This window comes from Gastrolobium bilobum, unplaced genomic scaffold (genome assembly GCF_033153095.1).
Source record: "Gastrolobium bilobum isolate Gb01-03AN ecotype WA unplaced genomic scaffold, APGP_CSIRO_Gbil_v1 utg22134, whole genome shotgun sequence".
Lineage (NCBI taxonomy): Eukaryota > Viridiplantae > Streptophyta > Magnoliopsida > Fabales > Fabaceae > Gastrolobium > Gastrolobium bilobum.
In genome coordinates, this window is record NW_026899656.1 from 72,101 (window position 1) to 90,610 (window position 18,510).

Consider the following 18,510-nt stretch of genomic DNA (forward strand, 5'->3'; position numbering starts at 1 on the left):
TGCTACGAATCAAATGTTCAGATAAATTACTATCACGGATACAAAATTGTCCATACAACTCGTTCAATCTCATGAAGCAAAACTCACAATAATTTTTGGGAAAAACTATAAAAAGAGGGAGAGAGTAGCCATCCCGCAAATTTAAGACCTAGGCTTCTCTTTCTTCTCCTTAAAAAGAGCCAGGAGAGAGACACCAGAAACCTTCACGACCTTGAACCTGACACCAGGAATATCACCAACAGCATGACCTTTACGTCCAAATCCAGCTATCAAGACTTCATCCTACAACCATCAGCCATAGCCCATATCATACACAATGAATTTCAATACATTTGCAGATTTTACAGCATGCAGAGGATACGCAAAATAACAAAAAGAATACAACACAACCAAATTAGCAAAATAACATGATAACTTACATTTTCTTCAATGTAATTTAAGCAACCATCATTTGGCACAAATGCAGCAATCTTCTTCCCATTTTTGATGAGTTGAACCCTAGCACATTTTCGAATGGCAGAGTTGGGCTGCTTAGCCTCAATACCTCTGCACAGAGAATACATTACTAATTTCTTAATATCAGATGCTCCAATTAAGAAAATATGCCAGTAAAAGATATACAAAACTAGCTAAATTAATCTTACATCTTTTCGAGAACAATACCCTTTGCATGGGATGAACCAGCAAAAGGCTTCTTCCATTCATTGCCAAGATTAGATTTCTTGTATGCCTTGTCTGCCCACCGTTGCCTCCTACGGTGGGACTTCAGCTTGCGGGCAGCTCCCATTCCACGTGTCTTCCTGCAGAAGCAGGAAACTAGGAAGATTCAATTTTCGAACTCTGATGGTTTAATGTAGAATAAAAGTTAAGTAGTCCCTCAAATTAAAGGAATAACATAACGAAATTCAAAAAATATCAAGTCCAAAAGAATGGATAACTAAAGATTGTTCATGGAAACAAAGAAATTGCGTTACATTAAAGAAATCAAACACAAAAAAGCACATGAAGTGCCGAGGTAAGAATCAAATCACATAGCACAATCCTACACAAGTCCCAAACTAGAAAATATAAACTTCTCATATGAGAAGAAACCATGAGAATACTTGACTTGACATAGTGACATGAATCCACCCAAAGGAACAATAAATTAAAGAACTCTACCACGTACATCACAACAAACAAATTACCGGATTCACTAGCTTCATCTTTCAGTGTTCAATTTTCTCAGGAAGAAATAGAAACAGACCATAAATATGCAAAAGCATCCAATATTAGCTAAACCGCAACTATAAAAGGACCAGGGACACTACGAATTGCGCAAGATAACAAAACGATCGAAAATTCGAATTGCACATAACTATTCCCAACGTGTATCCTAATAATAATAGCAAAGAAAATTAAGAAGAATAATATTGACCGCAAATGTAAAGTTGAATTACCCCATGGCTATGAAAGCTTAGTTCTACGCAGATAGAGTAGGACGAAATCGGAGAAGATGGTGTGTATGGAGCAGCCGCGCAATACAAAACCCTAACCCTAAAAATGGAATGTCGAGTTTATATAGAGAGAGTGGAGAGTGGCGAGTACTGTGCCAATGCCTCTTTTTCTGGACTATTGGGTAAACAAAACAGTTGGGCCTAGACTTTCATATTAGAAGCCCATTGCACCTTTGTATTTCTCACATTACTATGACCCATTGAAATAATAGGTTATAGATCATATTGGTGCTACATCTCTTCATAGATTTTTAGTTTGTTGGGGATCCTAACGACAATCAAACCAAACAAACAAACAAAAAAATCGCTTTTGAGTTTGTTTTAAATTATTTATAATTTAAAAAAATAAATAATTAATATTTCTTGTTTTTATTTTTTATACTTTCACTAAATGAAGTGATAGAATATTAATAAAAAATTAATCAAGTATAAATATATTTTTATAGAAATAAAAATATTGAATGACTTTTTAAATCCTTTTGTTCAATCATAATTAACAGTCATTTAAAATAAAAAAATGAGTAGAGATCATACAATAACAACTTCAGCTTAAAAGGATGTTTAATTTTTTTTATCTTTTCTGAACTCAGAGATAAAACACACTTTATGTATTAAAAAAAACACTTTGTTTCATTTTTCATTTTCTTTTTCCCTTTCCGTGGGCGTGATATACCAATAGAATTCCTGGAATATCCACCTATGTACTGTGAGTAATGTTCTTGTATTAAAAACTTGATAGACAAAATATCTACAAAAATGAATAACATTTGATTGATTTATATATCTTTATTTTAAAAAGTTCTTAAATAAAAATACTTTCTCAAAAAAAAAAAAAATTACATTCTTTGAAAGGGTTATAAAATATTTAAAAAAATAAAAATAAAAGAAGGTTAAAAAAAACTACATGATAATCTCTCATTTTCTTAAATTCATTTTAAAAATTATCAAGTAAAGATTTACTCAAATTAACCATCCCTTGCATTTATTTCCAAATTCCTCGGTCCAACCATTAATCAATTATGTAATCTGTCGAGCATTACCAAAATATGAAAACAAAAAAGATAATAGGACCATCAAATGACAAAAGTCATATAACATCCGTTAACGGTTAACACATGACAAAAGATATAGGACCATCACATATCATTAGGTCTCATTGCCCTTTGTCATCCATAATCTTTCTACTTACTAAGGATGTCATGACATGAAAACATACTTGACTCATTGAAACAACAAAATACACTAGTGTCTGTAAACACCTAAGCAGTTAACATTCTCCGCGCCATTAATAATAAGCCAGGTTCGGATGTTACAATACTTCGCAGATTTCCCCAAGGAACTGCTTAAATGGTCATCATGACTCATGTAAGCTAAAACCATATAATACCTGACAATAACAACAACAAAAAATACAATTAAAGAACAAATAAGTAAATCCGTTTTGACTAACAGGTTTATGCATTGATTGAATACCTGGGCCACATGTACTTATCGATGATTCTTTTTCCATAACACTCCAATCTTCTTCAACATGTTTGTATTTTTCTTTTTTGGTGAGTCATCATCTGTGTCTTCTAAATAAGGAGAATTCATCATCTTGCCAGTAATAGAATTGAAGCTGCTATCAAGTGAACCGTTTCTCTCTACAAATTTCCCATTGTTTCCAGCAGAAATCATAGATGCAGCTGCTTCAGCTGCCTTTCTCCACTGATCTGACTGAACTTTCAATCTCCTTAATTCAGCTTCTAACTCTGAATTTGCGGCCTGAGCAGCATCTAATTGCTCAATCACCCGAGCCACTCTTCTGTTACTCTTATCAGCTTCTTCTGTTATGTAACCAAGTTTCTTCAAAGCCTCTTGCTCTGCAGCTCTTGCTCCTTCCGCTGAAGCAACAGCATCATCAGTGTTTTTATTCTTCTCCAACTCCTCCTTTATTTCCATCTTGAGCATACTGTTTTCTGCAGATATATTTTGCAGCTCAGTCTCTTTACATAATAATTTAGACCTCAACTCTTCAATATCAGCATCCAATTTTTTGAGCTCCATCACAAGTTCAGATTGCCTTTCAGTAGATTGGTTTTCCTTGATCTTGGAATTAAGCCCCTCATTCTCCTCTGACATACTCAACAGCTGAGATTCCTTGTCCATCAGGCTTGCCCTTAGCTCTTCAGTATCAGCTTTAGCTTTTCTCAGTTCCTCATACAATTCAACCTCTCTCTGACCAGATTCTGATTTTGTACGTTCCAGTAGTTCATAAGCACTTCTAATCTGCAATGTGCTTTGGATATACTCTTCTTGGTATCTTATCTCAGCAATATCCAATGCAGACTTCAACTGCACAACTTCAGATTTGGTAGAGATAAGCTCAGCTTTGAGCTGGTTTATCTCCTCATTTTCTCCATTTTCCTGAGAAAGTCCTTTTTCATTATTTGGACCTAATGTATTCATGTTAGCGCCGCTAAGCAAATCAGCCTGAAGTTTGCTCACAAGTTCCTCCAATGATTTTGCTTGATTTCTTGATTGCTCCATTTCTGAAGCTAAGGATTTGTAAGCTTCCATTGCTTTCATACCATCTGACCGGAGTGTTTCCACAGTCTCATTTGCTGTTTCCAATTGCATTTGCATTTTACCAACTACTTCCAAGGCCCTGGATTCAGATTCTCTGCAATTGCTTACCTCATTCTTTAGCCTTTCCACCATAGAGAGAGTTTCATCAAGCTCCATCCTCAAGTCCTGAATCTCAGCATCAGCTGACTCTGCGTTGTTAGTCTGAGCAGCTTCAGACTCACATACTCTTCTTTCAAGTTGAATTTTCAATTTCAGTATTTCATTCATGGCAGATACCAAAGCAGCTGAATCCATTGAATGCTGCTTCTGGACAGCCTCTAGTTCAGATTGCCACACTCGATCTCGATCCTGAGAAATTTTACGGAGTTCTTGAAGTCGTGCATCTTCAGAAGCAGTGAGGTCCAAAAGCTGTTGTTGGGATTCCTCCAGCTCTTTTGACAAGGCTAAAAGCTGCTTCTTTGTCTCTTCAGCCTCCTGTTGAGCTTTTCTCTCCAATGAGTCAGATGAGTTATGTTGATCCCGAGCACTCTTCAGATCTTCTTGAAGCTGAGCAATCTGAGATTCTAATTCCTGAACCTTCGTAGATCGCTTCTTCTAGAGCAAGATAATAAAAGGAGGTTAAAGAGTGAGGAATAAAATTAAAAACTATCAACAATATAAATATTTCGGACTTTATATATACATATAGATAATAGATTAATGAAGGACTTGAATAAATGTATCCAAGAACCATAAGACAATAAGTATATATCTATCATTAAAGAGATTGCCATAGCCAAGATAGTACTATCAGGCAAATCTAATCAAAGTGAGGTAATTCAAATCTAGCTATGAGCTAACATCAAATACCTCAGATATAGGACTTTGTGATGACCTGCGTTCAATGACCTTTGGGCTCCTATCTTTTGGAGTCTTTCTTGCAGGGTTTGGAGAGGACAAAACCGAGTCAGAATCAGAGTTTGGTGTCTTCAACTGGCGAGCAGTCCGAGGGGTTACAGGAGATTTCCTTTGGGGAACTTCTGAAGTACCAACTCTGCTTACAGGCAGCCATAAGCCAATTAGTATGCATAAACAAATATAATAGACTGGGGATCAAAAACCATCTCGAGATAGCACACTGAAGTGGTCAAGTGAGGAGAATCAACTAATTGGTGGAAGATATGCAACATTATTTTCAAACACCACCAACATTATTTTCGGCCACAAAGTTCTGATTGGTGGAAGATCAAAAACCATCTTGGGATAGCACACTGAAGTGGTTAAGTGAGGAGAATCAATCAATTGGTGGAAGAAATGCAACACTACTTTCAAAAACCACCATTTAAATACATGTGTTGCTTTTTCAAGGATAGGCCAGTAACAAGTTCTGGTTTAGCTATTTTCATCGTATGAATACCAAAATACTACAATAAACACATAAAAATACGAAAAGAAGTTGAGTTCCAGTGTCTAGAAATCTACACAACTAAAATGTAGACAAAAGGTTTTGAGACCAAAAGACTTTATGATCATGAGCTAGTGAGAATTACTACATGACAGGAACAATATATTTATAGCGAGGGAGAGGGAGAGAGAAAGGACCTTTTCAAATTTATCTTCTACTGACACTTTCAATGTAAAGACATCTTAAAATGAAAACTAGAAGTTCGTGATATCATCCAAGCCAAATGACAACGTTACATTTTCCAACTCGAGTGAAACTAAAACTTTAGCCCACTTAATCATACTTCTGGCAACGAAGTAAAGAGGCATAAAAGATTGCTTCAAGCACAATAAGAACTGGGAGAAGTTAATTTTAAAAAATTATTTTTTCTCACCAAACCACAGAGAAAAATCCCTTTACAAATTTCGATTAACAAACATACGCAAAGTGATAGACTCAAAGTTTACTAATCAACTACATTTAAAAAATGCGTCCATTATTAGTTTTTCATTTTTCACCTTTTTTTTAATTTTGGAAACGAACAATCCCTGATTTATACATCCAAATATAATAGATAAAAAAGAGTCATTATTAATCCCTCATTTAGACCACAGAAATTATCATATGTTGAAACCAAAACATAAAATGGCAGAAAAATGAAATACAGGAAAAGTGTTCAATAATTACAATCTTACCTTGCTTTTGGTGTCTGCATATTTTAATCTCTCAAGTGATAAAAAGGTAAAAGACCACCTCTAGTTTAAAGCCCCTGACCCACTATTCCTGCAATAGGAATCTGAGTAAGAAATAAAGACGAAAAGGAATTTGATTTATAGCACGAGAAAAAGTCATAGTTCACAGCTGATGACAACCTCGGATCAGCATTCAACAAAAGAACCTAACAAACAAACAGCATATAATCCCTTCAAAGAAACTCCAAGTAAACTAACTCCACTACCACCTACTAAATCCAAAACACAAATAAATAAATAAATAGAACCTTGGACAAAAAATTTTAAATAACTATAATCAACTAAAGAAAACATCTTATACTTTTCCAATTTTCATTTTGACCTTTCCTCCCTTTTACTCCAATGTTCGTTGGCGTGCCACTGAATGCTGCACTAAAATGCAATTTCGTAAATTCATCTTGAATAACTAGAAATGATTAGGCACACACCACAGACAACCAAAGTTTTAAAGCTCTTCCATGTTTCAGCATTTCAGAAAGAGATGCTTTTTTCTTCTTTTTTCTGCAACGTAACCCAGAAGCCATGTTGCTAATAGTAAATTTTCAGATTCCTCGCCAAGCTTTTCAAAATGGAAGATTATAGGTGAAGCTAACAAAAGTAGGAACAGATTTTCTGCCTCTTTTTTTCTTTTGAATTATGTGAAACTAAAGTTTGGAAAATGGAGGAAAAGATGCAAATTTCAAGCGTTCCATAACTGCACAAGAGTTTGTGGCCGACAGAAACCCAGATCTGCATGCAGTCTGGAACCAAATAACTAAAATCTGAAGGAATAGTAACAAAAAAACAACAAAAACAGAGAGACAGAACGAGCAGAGATCCTGCTCCTGCCTCAGTAAAAACAAACCACTCCACTTCTAAGAGGAGAAAAATAAAAAGTCTACATGTTGTGTTGCCTAGAGAATCTTTAAACATCAAAACACTTAAAAACAAAAATTAAACTCAAATTTGGTGTCTTAAATAAATAGCAAAAACCAATGCCAGATTTTACATCCGGAGAAAGGGTCCTTCTCCAAAACACAAGCTTGGCTAACAAAAAAAAATAAACGAAAAAGTTGAAACGACGTGCTCTTCTGGAGAAAGTTAGGGAAGCATCACAATGAGAAGAAAATAAAAATAAAAAAACAAACCAACCCACAAACCAAAATGTACTAAAAACAGGAACTTGGAGTGAAATCAAGTTTTGTTTGCAAAAATCATGGCACACTGGGGAATGGAAAAAAGAAAAAGGAAAAGGAAAAAAAAAAGGAAATGAAGAACCAAAGTGAAATTGCAAGAGTTGATGAGCACACACACCTGTTGAGTGTTGAGTGCCAATGTATGAGTATGAACTTTGAAGAGAGGCAAACCCTAGTATTGTGAAGATAAGGGTTAAGAGTAGATTGTTGGCATTGGAAAGTAAGTAAGGTGTGCTCAGTTCCCGAGTTTTTGTTTGGGTCACACTGTATCTGTCACTGTATCTTCTGTGTCACTGGAGGGAGAGAGGGGGAGGGAGTAGCAAGCAGCCAACAACAAAAGTACGTTTCAAACCGAAGCATCATTAATGACACGCTCTTTGGCATCCACGCGCTTCCTCAATCATCAGTTTTGATGGGACCCACACACCCACAACAAACAATGTTTATTGGCAACTTGGCAAGTGTCCAAGTCCCAAGTAATTAAAGTAACGTATCTTATCTCTCTCCACTCTCAACTCCCAAAGTTCCGACCAAACTTCGATACTAACCGGCAAGTTCTTCGTCTTCGTCATTGTTTTATTATTAATGTTTTACAGGAAACATCTTTTCTTTTTGGACGACTTGGTGGTATCATAGTAAATTCAGCTCATTTTGTATAGTTCAAGTTCATCATTGTTTACTATTTCTCATATTATATTTATTTTTTTCAATAACATAAAATTATATCTCACGCCTATAAAAATGTGTGTATTGTATATGAGATTATAAGAGAAAAAAAATAAAGAGAAAAAATAAGTTTCACATATTTTATATATATAATATATAATTTTATCATCTACCTTTAAATTTCTTTTATATAAATAAGTAAACAATTATGATGTGCATGACAATCATTCTATTCCCTAGCACTATTTCTGAAAAGAAACAATTCTTTTCTATTTCTGTTCCTTTGAACAGTTTATGAGAAAAAAATTGTGTTTGATAACATGTTCTATTTTTATTCCGAGAATGAGAATTGCGTTTGATAACACAACAAATAATATAATAAAAAATAATTCCTATTAAATATAAAAAATAATTGAATCATCACTTTTCCATCCATATGGTGTGGTTGTGGTAGTGGTAGCGGCGGGGGTGGCATGGTGGTGGTGGCGGCGACGGCGACGGCAGTACGGCGATGGTGGTGGCAGTGACGTGATGATGATAGTGGTGGTGGTTGTGACAGCAGTGGTTGCGGTGATGGCGGTGGTAATTGTGGCGACGATAATTGTGGGGATGGTGGTGGTGGAGTAACGGCAGTGGCTACGACAATGGTGGTTGGTGGCATACGTGGTTGGTGCCGGAGACAATGGTAGCGGTGAAATGGTGGTGGTGGTTGTGATGGCTTCATGGAGGTGGTGGTAGTGGTGGCAGTGGCAGCGACGGTGGTGGTAGGTGACAGTAGTGGTTGTGACGATGGTGGAGGTGGCGACAGCGGTGTCGGTGGTGGCTACAGCAATGATAGTGGTGGTTGGTGACAGTGGTGGTGATGGTAGCGGTGACGTTATGGTAGTGGCAGGCTTGATGATGGCGATGGTAGCGTTCTGATTATTGACATTTCAATCTCAATCAAGGTAAGTTCTGATGGAAGTGGTCTAAACAGTTTAATAAGGTAATTAAAAAAAATTGGTCTCAGGCTTAATAGAACAATGGATGATTTCTCAGGTAGCTATTTGGCCATAAGCTTAATAGAACAAAATGCCTCTATCACTTCAATCAACACATGCATTGGAGAGAATTAAATCAAGTTCTAGAGTACCACTGCAGTGAGGACTCTCAAAAAAAAAATTAACTGTATAGGCACAAACCTCACAAGCTGTGGTATCAAACTAGACTCTTCTTAATTTCATTTCAAGCATCATTATCATAGAAATCAAACAAACGAGCAATCATAATCTCTATTCATGCTCTATGCAATGTCATGACAATCTTGCATATCATGCAATGCTTCCTCATATTCAACCAAGGATTTGACTGAGTAGCACATCTAAATTAGGACTGTGCTTTCACATAGCAGGAAATGAAACTAAAAACACAAAATTTCTACCAAAATGAAAAAATAAAAATGAAAATAACTAGAAAGGTTAAAATAACTCCCCTGAAGTAGCTATGAATCCGCTGAACCTTTTTCTGTGTGTGATACCTCGATTGCCGTGTATGCGGCCCCAATTCCCGGATTTAGAATATTGTTATCCTCAGCAATAACTAAAGTAGTCGGAGAAAATACTGCTGCACAAGTATAAACATCACACATGTGAAATATCAGGCAGAAAATAACATAACCAATGTACTGGAGAATTATAACTCAAAATACCAAAGAGGTTCAAATTACCCTAACATAAACCTAGATGGTCAAACAAAGACAACGAAAATAAAACATCAAAATAAAAATTAAAGACAGATAAGGGGAAGGAAATAAAAAATAAATAATAATAATAAAAACTCATTGGGTTGCCTCCCAAGTAGCGCTTGTTTAACGTCACGAGCCTGACGTACCCCTTGTGATCATGGTGGCTGGTAACTCGGGCTCAGTGATGACACTATACCCTTGCTCAGAATTTGTGTCCCGCCATGGTTATACTCATATGCATGTGGATAAGGATGAGGGTTCTCATAAACTTTAAACTTAGTCCTCACATGCTTTTCCTTACCCTTGGGCTTTTCGATCTTAACCTTTGGCTTGCTTCCTTCATGCCACTGATGAATTTCCTTCTTATTCCTTTCCTCAACCTTTTTCTCCGCAGTGTAATTGACTTGATTCTTAGGTTGAGGAGCAGGCAATGGAGGAGCTTCATTTATAAGTACTTTGAATATTGCTTGCTCTCCATCCACGCGCATTATCAACTCACCCTTAGGTACATCGATTAATGCTCCTGAGGTTGCTAAGAATGGCCTCCCGAAGATCATAGGCACACTGGCATCTTCATCAATGTCAAGGATAACAAAATCAGCAGGAATTAGAAATTTGTCTACCTTGACTAGCACATATTCCACAATACCATGTGCTTGCTTTGTTGAGCGGTCGGCCAGTTGAACATTCATCCTAGTTGGCTTGACTTCATCAATCCCCAGCTTCTTCATCAGGGTTAATGGCATCACATTAACGCTGGCACCAAGATCACATAAGACTCTCTCTATAGTTGTCTTGCCAATGATGCATGGAATACTGAAGCTTCCTGGATCCTTCAACTTTGGAGGCATGTTTTTCTGTAGGATTACACTGCACTCCTCTGTTAATGTGACAGGTTCATCCTCTGTGAGCTTCCTCTTCTTAGATAATGTTTTCTTCAAGAATTTGGCATATGAGGGCATTTGCTCCAGAGTGTCTGCAAAAGGAATATTAATCTGCAATTTCTTAAAAATATCTAAAAATTTAGACAATTGCTTCCTTTGCTCATTTTGCTTTGGCCTCATTGGATATGGGAGTTTCTCAAAACGTGAGAAATCTCATTGCTTCTTTTGAACTGCAGGAGGTTGTTCCTTTGCTTCTTCTTCATCCTTTTGAGCTTGTTCATCCTTTCTTGTAGAAACTTCAACTTTCTCTTTTTCTAGCTCCTCATTCCTTGTAGTGATGGCATTGCATTGCTCCTTTGACACTGCAACGCTCTTTTCTTGACTCCTCTCAGCTAGTTGTCTTGAAAGTTGGCCAATTTGAGTTTCCAAGTTTCTAATTGAAGCGTCTTGGTTCTTGTGGTAGGCTCTTGTCTCATTTATGTGATCATTAGTGGTTTTGGAAAGTTGTATCATCGCTTTCTCCAATTCAGATGGCTCTTTTTGTGGCAGAGGAGGAGGTTACAGATAGTTGTTGGATTTATAATCCAAGCCGCTCCCTTGATTCTTCCTTTGAAAGTTATTTCCTTGGCCGCCATTCTGATTCCTTTGGTAACCTTGAATATTCTGTGGAGGCCTTGGATCATACCAAATTCCATTGACCTGGAATGGTTCAGCTCTATTGAGTGTAGGGCACTCATTAGTATCATGCGGCTCCTTGCAATACTCACAGTTAAATATATCAACCTTGGATGTTGAGAGCTGCATCTTGTCCAGCTTGGCATTCAAACTGGCCAATTGCTGTGAAATCACTTTTTGCTCAGCCAGTGATGCATCATTATTCCCCAATTGTAAAATTCCTTTCTTGGGCTGAACAGATGGGAATGCTGCTGCCATAGACGCATTCTCATTCCTTGCCATCAAATCCAGCAGCTTTAAGGTCTCATCTGCTGTCTTCTTTCCTATGGTGCCACCAGCTGCACCATTGACAATCATTCTGCATTCTGGCGTCATCCCATTATAGAAGACTCTGACCTTCTTTGTATCTGGCAAGTCATATTGTGGACACTTTCTGATCAACTCCTGGTATCGAGTCCAGGCTGCACATAAAGTCTCTCCTGGTTGTTGGGTAAAATTGGTGATTTCATTCACCAACTTATTGTACTTTTCCATGGAAAAGTGCTCAGCAAAAAATTTAGCTGCCAAATCCTCCCATGTTCTGATGCTGTTGGGAGCTTGTCGATCCAACCATTTAAGAGCTCTCCCGGTCAATGCAAACGGGAACAATCGGAGTCTGATCGCATCGTCTGACACTCCGTTGTGTTTAGTTGTATCACAGATCCTTAAAAATCTGTCTATGAAGTCGTGAGGATCTTCATAGTCCTCTCCACCAAACTGAGTTTTCTCCACCAATGTGATGAGTGCTGGCTGGATGTCATAATTATTAGCAGCAATCGGTGGTTTGACAATACTCGAGTTTGGCCTTGTGAATTGAGGAGCCAAAACTGATTCCATCAGCTCAGCTGCTGGTGGATTTTCTTCTGCCATCTCTGTTTCTACTTCAAAGTGTGGAGTAGAATTTTCTCCTTCAGAATGTGAAGTATAAGCCTCTGCTTGCGTCTTTTGCTTGGTATGTTGTCTTATCCTCTTTGCAGTCCTTTCTATCTCTGGATCGTAAACCAAAGTTGCAGGATCAACTGTACCACGCATAAACTAAAGCAAACAGATTAGTAACACAAAGATCCAAGCAAGAAAATCAAAAGTTATAAATAACTTGGCGTAGTCAATCCCCGGCAACGGCGCCAAAAACTTGATGCGTAAAATCGGCAAGTGAACCGATCGTACCAAGTAATAAAGAGTGAGTAGAGTATCGTCTCCACGAGGATTGAGGCACCTAAGTTGTTATAACTATTCCTCTCTTGTTGGATTAATCAAAATAGGTTGAGAATAATTGTAGTTCATGAAACAAACTAAAATAATTAAAGTAAAAATGTAAATGATTCCAAAAGTGTTTTCAGAATGCAAGAACAAAAGATTAAGGATTGAGAAAATATTTGAGAAAATATTGCGGTAAGAGAAACAAACACCTTTCTGATCTCCACCTTGCAACTTGGATTACATTTACATTTACCTATTCAATTGATCGAACAATTCATCATCTTTTATATGATTAGTTAAACCCTAATCCCTTAGTGATCTTAACCTTGTCAACTCTATTAGAATCTTAATCCCTTAGAAATCCCTTTTCGAGTTAACCCTTAAAATCAATGAATCTTTAACGTTCGCGGTTCATATAGCCTATCCCTAGTGCGTACATAAACAGTTATCTTATTCTTTGTCAGGAATTAGAATTCCAACATCCCTATTGTAAACCCTAACCTTCGCAATCCTACTAGATTGATCAGTTCCAATAGAATTATAGAATGAAGAACAAGAAAAGATAAATGCAATTAAAACAGATAAACATAAAATTCAACCAAGGTACAAGGGGTTCACATCAAGGGTTGTGACCCTTACCACAATGATAAAACTAGCCAGACATGTTCATGTCTGACAAAATAACAATAAAATAAAGTAGCATTTAAACCTAGAAGAGAAAGGGAAGATGAAAATCTTCTGTCTTGATCGATCGAATCCTTGAATCTCCGAGAAGCTCCAAGGAATCTCTGCTCTCTTTGTTGTTTTTCTCCTCTCGATTCTCCCCCAAAAAGTCCTTCTTCTTATGTTTCAGATCCTTTTATTAGGTTTTGGGAAAACCTCTTTTCACTTGCACTTCCATTGGGCCTTATTTTGGCTGATTCACACTTAAAAATATATCGCCCACGCACGGGGCGCTGATATGCGCCTAGCATATAAGGAAATCTGAGCCAAAAAGAGAAAGAATGTTGATGAAATCTTAAGAAAAAGAGCAAGAATCACTGTTAATTTGTCAGAATCTTAATCAAGGATTGAATACTGATTTTATGCTAATTTTGTAGGAAAAAGCAAACAAACTGGAGCAAAACGAGGATTTTGCAAAATCAAAATCCACGCTCAAAGCGTGGATCTCACGCTGGCAGCGTGGAAGAAATTTTTCAGACAGAAGCGTTCACGCTTGAAGCGTGAAGTTGACGCTGAGAGCGTCAAGTTGCGAATTCTCAGACCCCGTGTTTTGCAACGGGGCAATTTTGGAAAAGAAAAAGATTTAAAAATCAAGTTTTTGATTCAGCAATGAGATCTCTATCCAAATTAGAGATAAGATTAGATGATTTGTGGTAAGATTGAATCAAGATTTGAAATTCTAATTTATCAATCAAATCTCCAAGGTTGTTACATGAAAAAAAGGAAACAAAGTTTAAATCAAATACAAACTCTTGGATGGGCTCAATGCCGGTGGTTATAAATAAGGAGATTGGGAGCACAACCAAGTAACCAATTTCACAACTCAGAGCAAGCAGTAGAGGACTGAAGATCAAGAATTCTTCTCCATTCTTTCTAGTAATTATAGTTTTTATGCTTTCTTTTGAATATTTGTTTATGTCGGATATGACTATGTCTGGCTAAGTTCTTTTATTGTAGTTAGGGTCACAAACCCTATGTGAACCCTTGTTATGACGGATTGATTTAAATTATTTTACTCGTTTATATAAATTTCTTTATCTTACCTTGTTCGTATTTGATATTTTCTTTATTAAACCTGATCAATTTGATAGTTGAAAATAGTTTGAGGGTTAGAACCTTAAATAGGGATATTGGGGTTTCTGATCTTGAAAGGAGATAAGATAACTATTGGTATGCATACTAGGGATAGATGTATATTTAATTGCAGATGTTGGAATTATTGTGTTCATTGCTTAATTCTCATGAGGGGTTACTAAGGGATTAGGATTCTAAGTGAGGTTAAAGGGTTAAGTTACCAAGGGATTGGGATTTAATTATTAATATATTGAGATCATAATTATCTGAGAAATTATATAAATAAGTATTTTGTATCAATCCAAAGTAATAAGTGGGGATCATAGGGAGAGTGTTCCCTAACTGCAATTCTTTCTCATATTTTCAAAACCAACTCCATTATTATTCTTCTTTTCATTCTTGAAAATACAAAAACTCAAAAATAAGTCTTTACTTTTATGGTTACTAAGATTCAATTTAATTTTCCTAACAAGAGATCAAGCTTTTCAACTTAAAGTGACTGATTATTTTAGTACTTGGTTTTCAATCCCTGAGGAGACGATCTTTCTTACTACTTTACTACTTATGCGAAACGGTATACTTGCCGGATAGCATCAAGTTTTTGGCGCCGTTGCCGGGGATTGAAAATTTCAATATTATAAATAATCTTTGATCTTTGAGATTGAATTTTATTTTATTTTATTATTCTTGTTTGCATTTTACAGGTGCTATTAACAAAATTTTCTGAGTTTTATGCGAGGTAGACTTCCATCTAAAGACTTTTTGCTTGATCCTGAAATTTCAAGGACCGAGAGGAGACTGAGGAAGGCGGCTAGGCAGATAATTTGGGAAGATTTGAAAAGCGTACCTGCACAACCAAAACAAGAGATGGAAGGAGACAACAACGATGATGGTGGCATAGGCCACAATCCACCCCCAAGATTGTTGGAAAGTATTCTGACACCAGTGTTCAATAGGCCAAACTCAAGCATAGTCAGGCCGACGGTGGAAGCAAACAATTTTGAGTTGAAACCATCATTGATTTCTTTGGTGGCAAGAGCTCAATATTCTGGTGCTGACGAGGAAGACCCTCATGAGTTCATAGATCGATTTCTGATGATTTGTGACACTACGAAGCACAATGGTGTGCCAGCTGATGCTATCAGGCTCCGACTATTTCCTTTTGCTGTTAAGGGAAGTGCTCTCAAATGGATAGAAAGGCAACCAGCAAATAGTATCTCAACATGGGAAGATTTGTCAAACAAATTCTTTGCCCATTTCTTTTCTATGGAGAAATATAATCAGCTCGTGAATGCAATCACGAATTTCCGTCAATTTGAAGGAGAATCATTGTGTGCAACTTGGAATAGGTTCCAAGAACTTATCCGGAAGTGTCCACAATGGGAGGGAGACAATGACAGAAAGGTAGCAATTTTCTTTAATGGCATTTCTCCTGAAACAAGGTTGGTGATTAATGGTGCAGCTGGAGGTTCTATTCGGCAGAGTACCTCAGAGCAAGCCCTCAATCTGATAAAGAAGTTGGCAAGAGATGAAAATGAGAGTGTTCCAGCCTCAGTAAAAAGAGGAGTGATAAAACAAGAAAACAATGACACTTTGCTCGCTGAACTGTTATCCAAAAAGATTGATAGTAAGTTTGACAGTTTGGAGCAGCGATTTCAAAAATTCCAAGTGTCTCATGTTCAATCAACTCCTCAGGAAGCTCACAAATCCAACGAATGCTCTAATTCGTTATCAGATGATTCACCTCAACAAGTACAGGTGAATGGAATATGGTATGACCAACGGCCTCAGCCGTCAAACTTTCCAAGGAACAATAATTATGGTGCTGGAGGTGGTGGTGGAAATTTTCAGCGAAGAACTCAAGGAGCTGGCATGGATTACAAATCTAATAACTACCAGCAGCCTCCACAAATTCAAGCAAAGGAACCCTCTGAATTGGAAAAGCTAGTGGCACAGATGGCTCAACATTCAAATGCTTTCATGGAGGAGCAAAGAGCCAACAACAAAAATACAAGTGCTTCCATAAAGAACCTGGAGAATCAGATAGGCCAACTTGCAAAGCAGGTTTCAGAAAGAATTCCGGGTACTTTTCCTAGTAATACAGTTATCAATCCAAAGGAAGATTGCATGGCTATTATCACTAGAAGTGGCAAAGTTGTAGCACCGCTTGCAAATCCAATTCTTGATCGTGTGGAAGACAAGGAACAAGCGGAGAAGCAGAAAGGAGCAATTGAACCAGAGGCTGAAGTAATTGTGAAAGAAAAGGAGAAAGAAGCCGTCATTGAAAAGGAAAAACCATCCTTCTTTGATAAGAACTGCCCATTGACCCATGAATATATAATGGCTCAAGCACCTTACCCAGAAAGGTTCAAGAAAGAGGTTACTAACAAGCATTATGACAGGTTCTTAGACATCTTCAAGAAGTTGCACATCAATATTCCTTTTGCAGAAGCCTTAGCAAATATGCCTGGATATGCAAAATTCATGAAGGATCTGTTGAAGAAGAATAAACTGCAATAATGCCAAACCGTTGAACTTACTGCAAAAAGTAGTGCATTCATTCAGCAGAAGATTCCTGCTAAGCTTCGTGATCCAGGTAGTTTTAATATTCCCATTACTATTGATGATATTGCCATTGGCAGAGCTATTTGTGATCTTGGGGCTAGTATCAACTTGATGCCTCTTTCTATTTATAAGTCACTGGGAATTGAAGAATTGAAACCCACAGAAGTTTCTCTTCAACTTGCTGATAGATCTGTGAGGAAACCTAACGGGATCATTGAAGATGTTCTTGTCAAAGTTGACAAGTTTATCTTTCCTGTTGATTTTGTGGTGTTGGATACAGGGGAAGGAAGTGATAAGCCTCTACTTTTAGGTAGGCCCTTTTTGGCTACAGCCCGTGCTCTAATTGATGTTGAGCAGGGAATGATTAAATTAAGGATGCATGATGAGGAACTCAATTACAATGTTTTTGAGGCAATGAAAAGACCAGCTGAGAATGATGATTGTTTTCAAGTTGAAGTGTTTCAAGAGCAACATAAGAAGATGCGTCCACAAGAGATTGATTATGAGTTGAGAGCCCGTGATCATGTTCCTTTTGAAGGCAAAGAAGATGTTGTGGAAGAGCTTAAAGAAAAAGCTGATGATATAGAAGATAAGCCACCCAAGGTTGAGTTGAAAACTCTGCCTGATACTTTGAAATATGTATTCTTGGGGAATGAAGAGACTTATCCTGTAATTGTCAATACGACACTATCTCCTGGTCAAGAAGAGGAGCTTGTTGAAGTTCTAAAAGCTCATAAGACCGCCATAGGGTGGTCTATTTCTGATTTAAAGGGTGTTAGTCCCTCTATTTGCACACACAAAATTCTTATGGCAGAAAACATCAAACCTGTGAGACAACCGCAAAGAAGGCTTAACCCGATCATGAAGGAGGTAGTCAGAAAAGAAGTTGTGAAGCTTCTTGACGCAGGTATGATTTACCCAATTTCTGATGCTGCTTGGGTAAGTCCGGTTCAGACTGTTCCAAAGAAGGGTGGTGTGACCGTTGTCAAAAATGCAAACAATGAGTCATTCCCAACTAGAACTATCACAGGTTGGAGAATGTGTGTTGATTACAGAAGGTTGAACACGGCTACCAGGAAAGATCATTTTCCACTACCCTTTGTTGATCAGATGCTGGAAAGACTTGCGGGCCATGCCTATTACTGCTTTTTAGATGGTTATTCAGGCTACAATCAAATTCCAGTAGCCCCTGAAGACCAGGAGAAGACAGCCTTCACTTGCCCATTTGGAGTCTTCGCTTACCGACGAATGCCATTCGGTCTCTGTAATGCACCTGCCACCTTCCAAAGGTGTATGCTCTCTATTTTTTCTGACATGGTAGAGCGATTTTTAGAGGTATTTATGGATGACTTCTCCGTCTTTGGTTCTTGTTTTGATTCTTATTTAATTAACTTGTCTAAAGTTTTGAAAAGGTGCCAAGAGACTAACCTTGTTCTGAATTGGGAAAAGTGCCATTTTATGGTTAATGAAGGTATTGTTTTGGGGCATAAAATCTCCAGGAATGGAATTGAGGTTGATAAAGCCAAATTGATTTTGATTGAGCAACT

General features: G+C 37.3%; 2 protein-coding genes across 2 annotated transcripts; both read right to left on the reverse strand.

The window, feature by feature from the left end:
• LOC133292317 (small ribosomal subunit protein uS12) lies at positions 1-1,566 on the reverse strand. The gene is made up of 4 exons (XM_061490718.1): positions 1,440-1,566; positions 645-800; positions 420-546; positions 1-282 (listed from the first exon to the last, which is right to left on the reverse strand). The coding sequence occupies exons 1-4, from the start codon at positions 1,442-1,444 to the stop codon at positions 142-144; spliced, it is 429 nt and encodes a 142-aa protein (XP_061346702.1). The 5' UTR covers positions 1,445-1,566; the 3' UTR covers positions 1-141.
• Positions 1,567-2,947: 1,381 nt separating this feature from the next.
• Positions 2,948-6,214, reverse strand: LOC133292319 (interactor of constitutive active ROPs 2, chloroplastic-like). The gene is made up of 3 exons (XM_061490720.1): positions 6,183-6,214; positions 4,914-5,097; positions 2,948-4,658 (listed from the first exon to the last, which is right to left on the reverse strand). The coding sequence occupies exons 1-3, from the start codon at positions 6,200-6,202 to the stop codon at positions 2,985-2,987; spliced, it is 1,878 nt and encodes a 625-aa protein (XP_061346704.1). The 5' UTR covers positions 6,203-6,214; the 3' UTR covers positions 2,948-2,984.
• Positions 6,215-18,510: the final 12,296 nt, after the last annotated feature.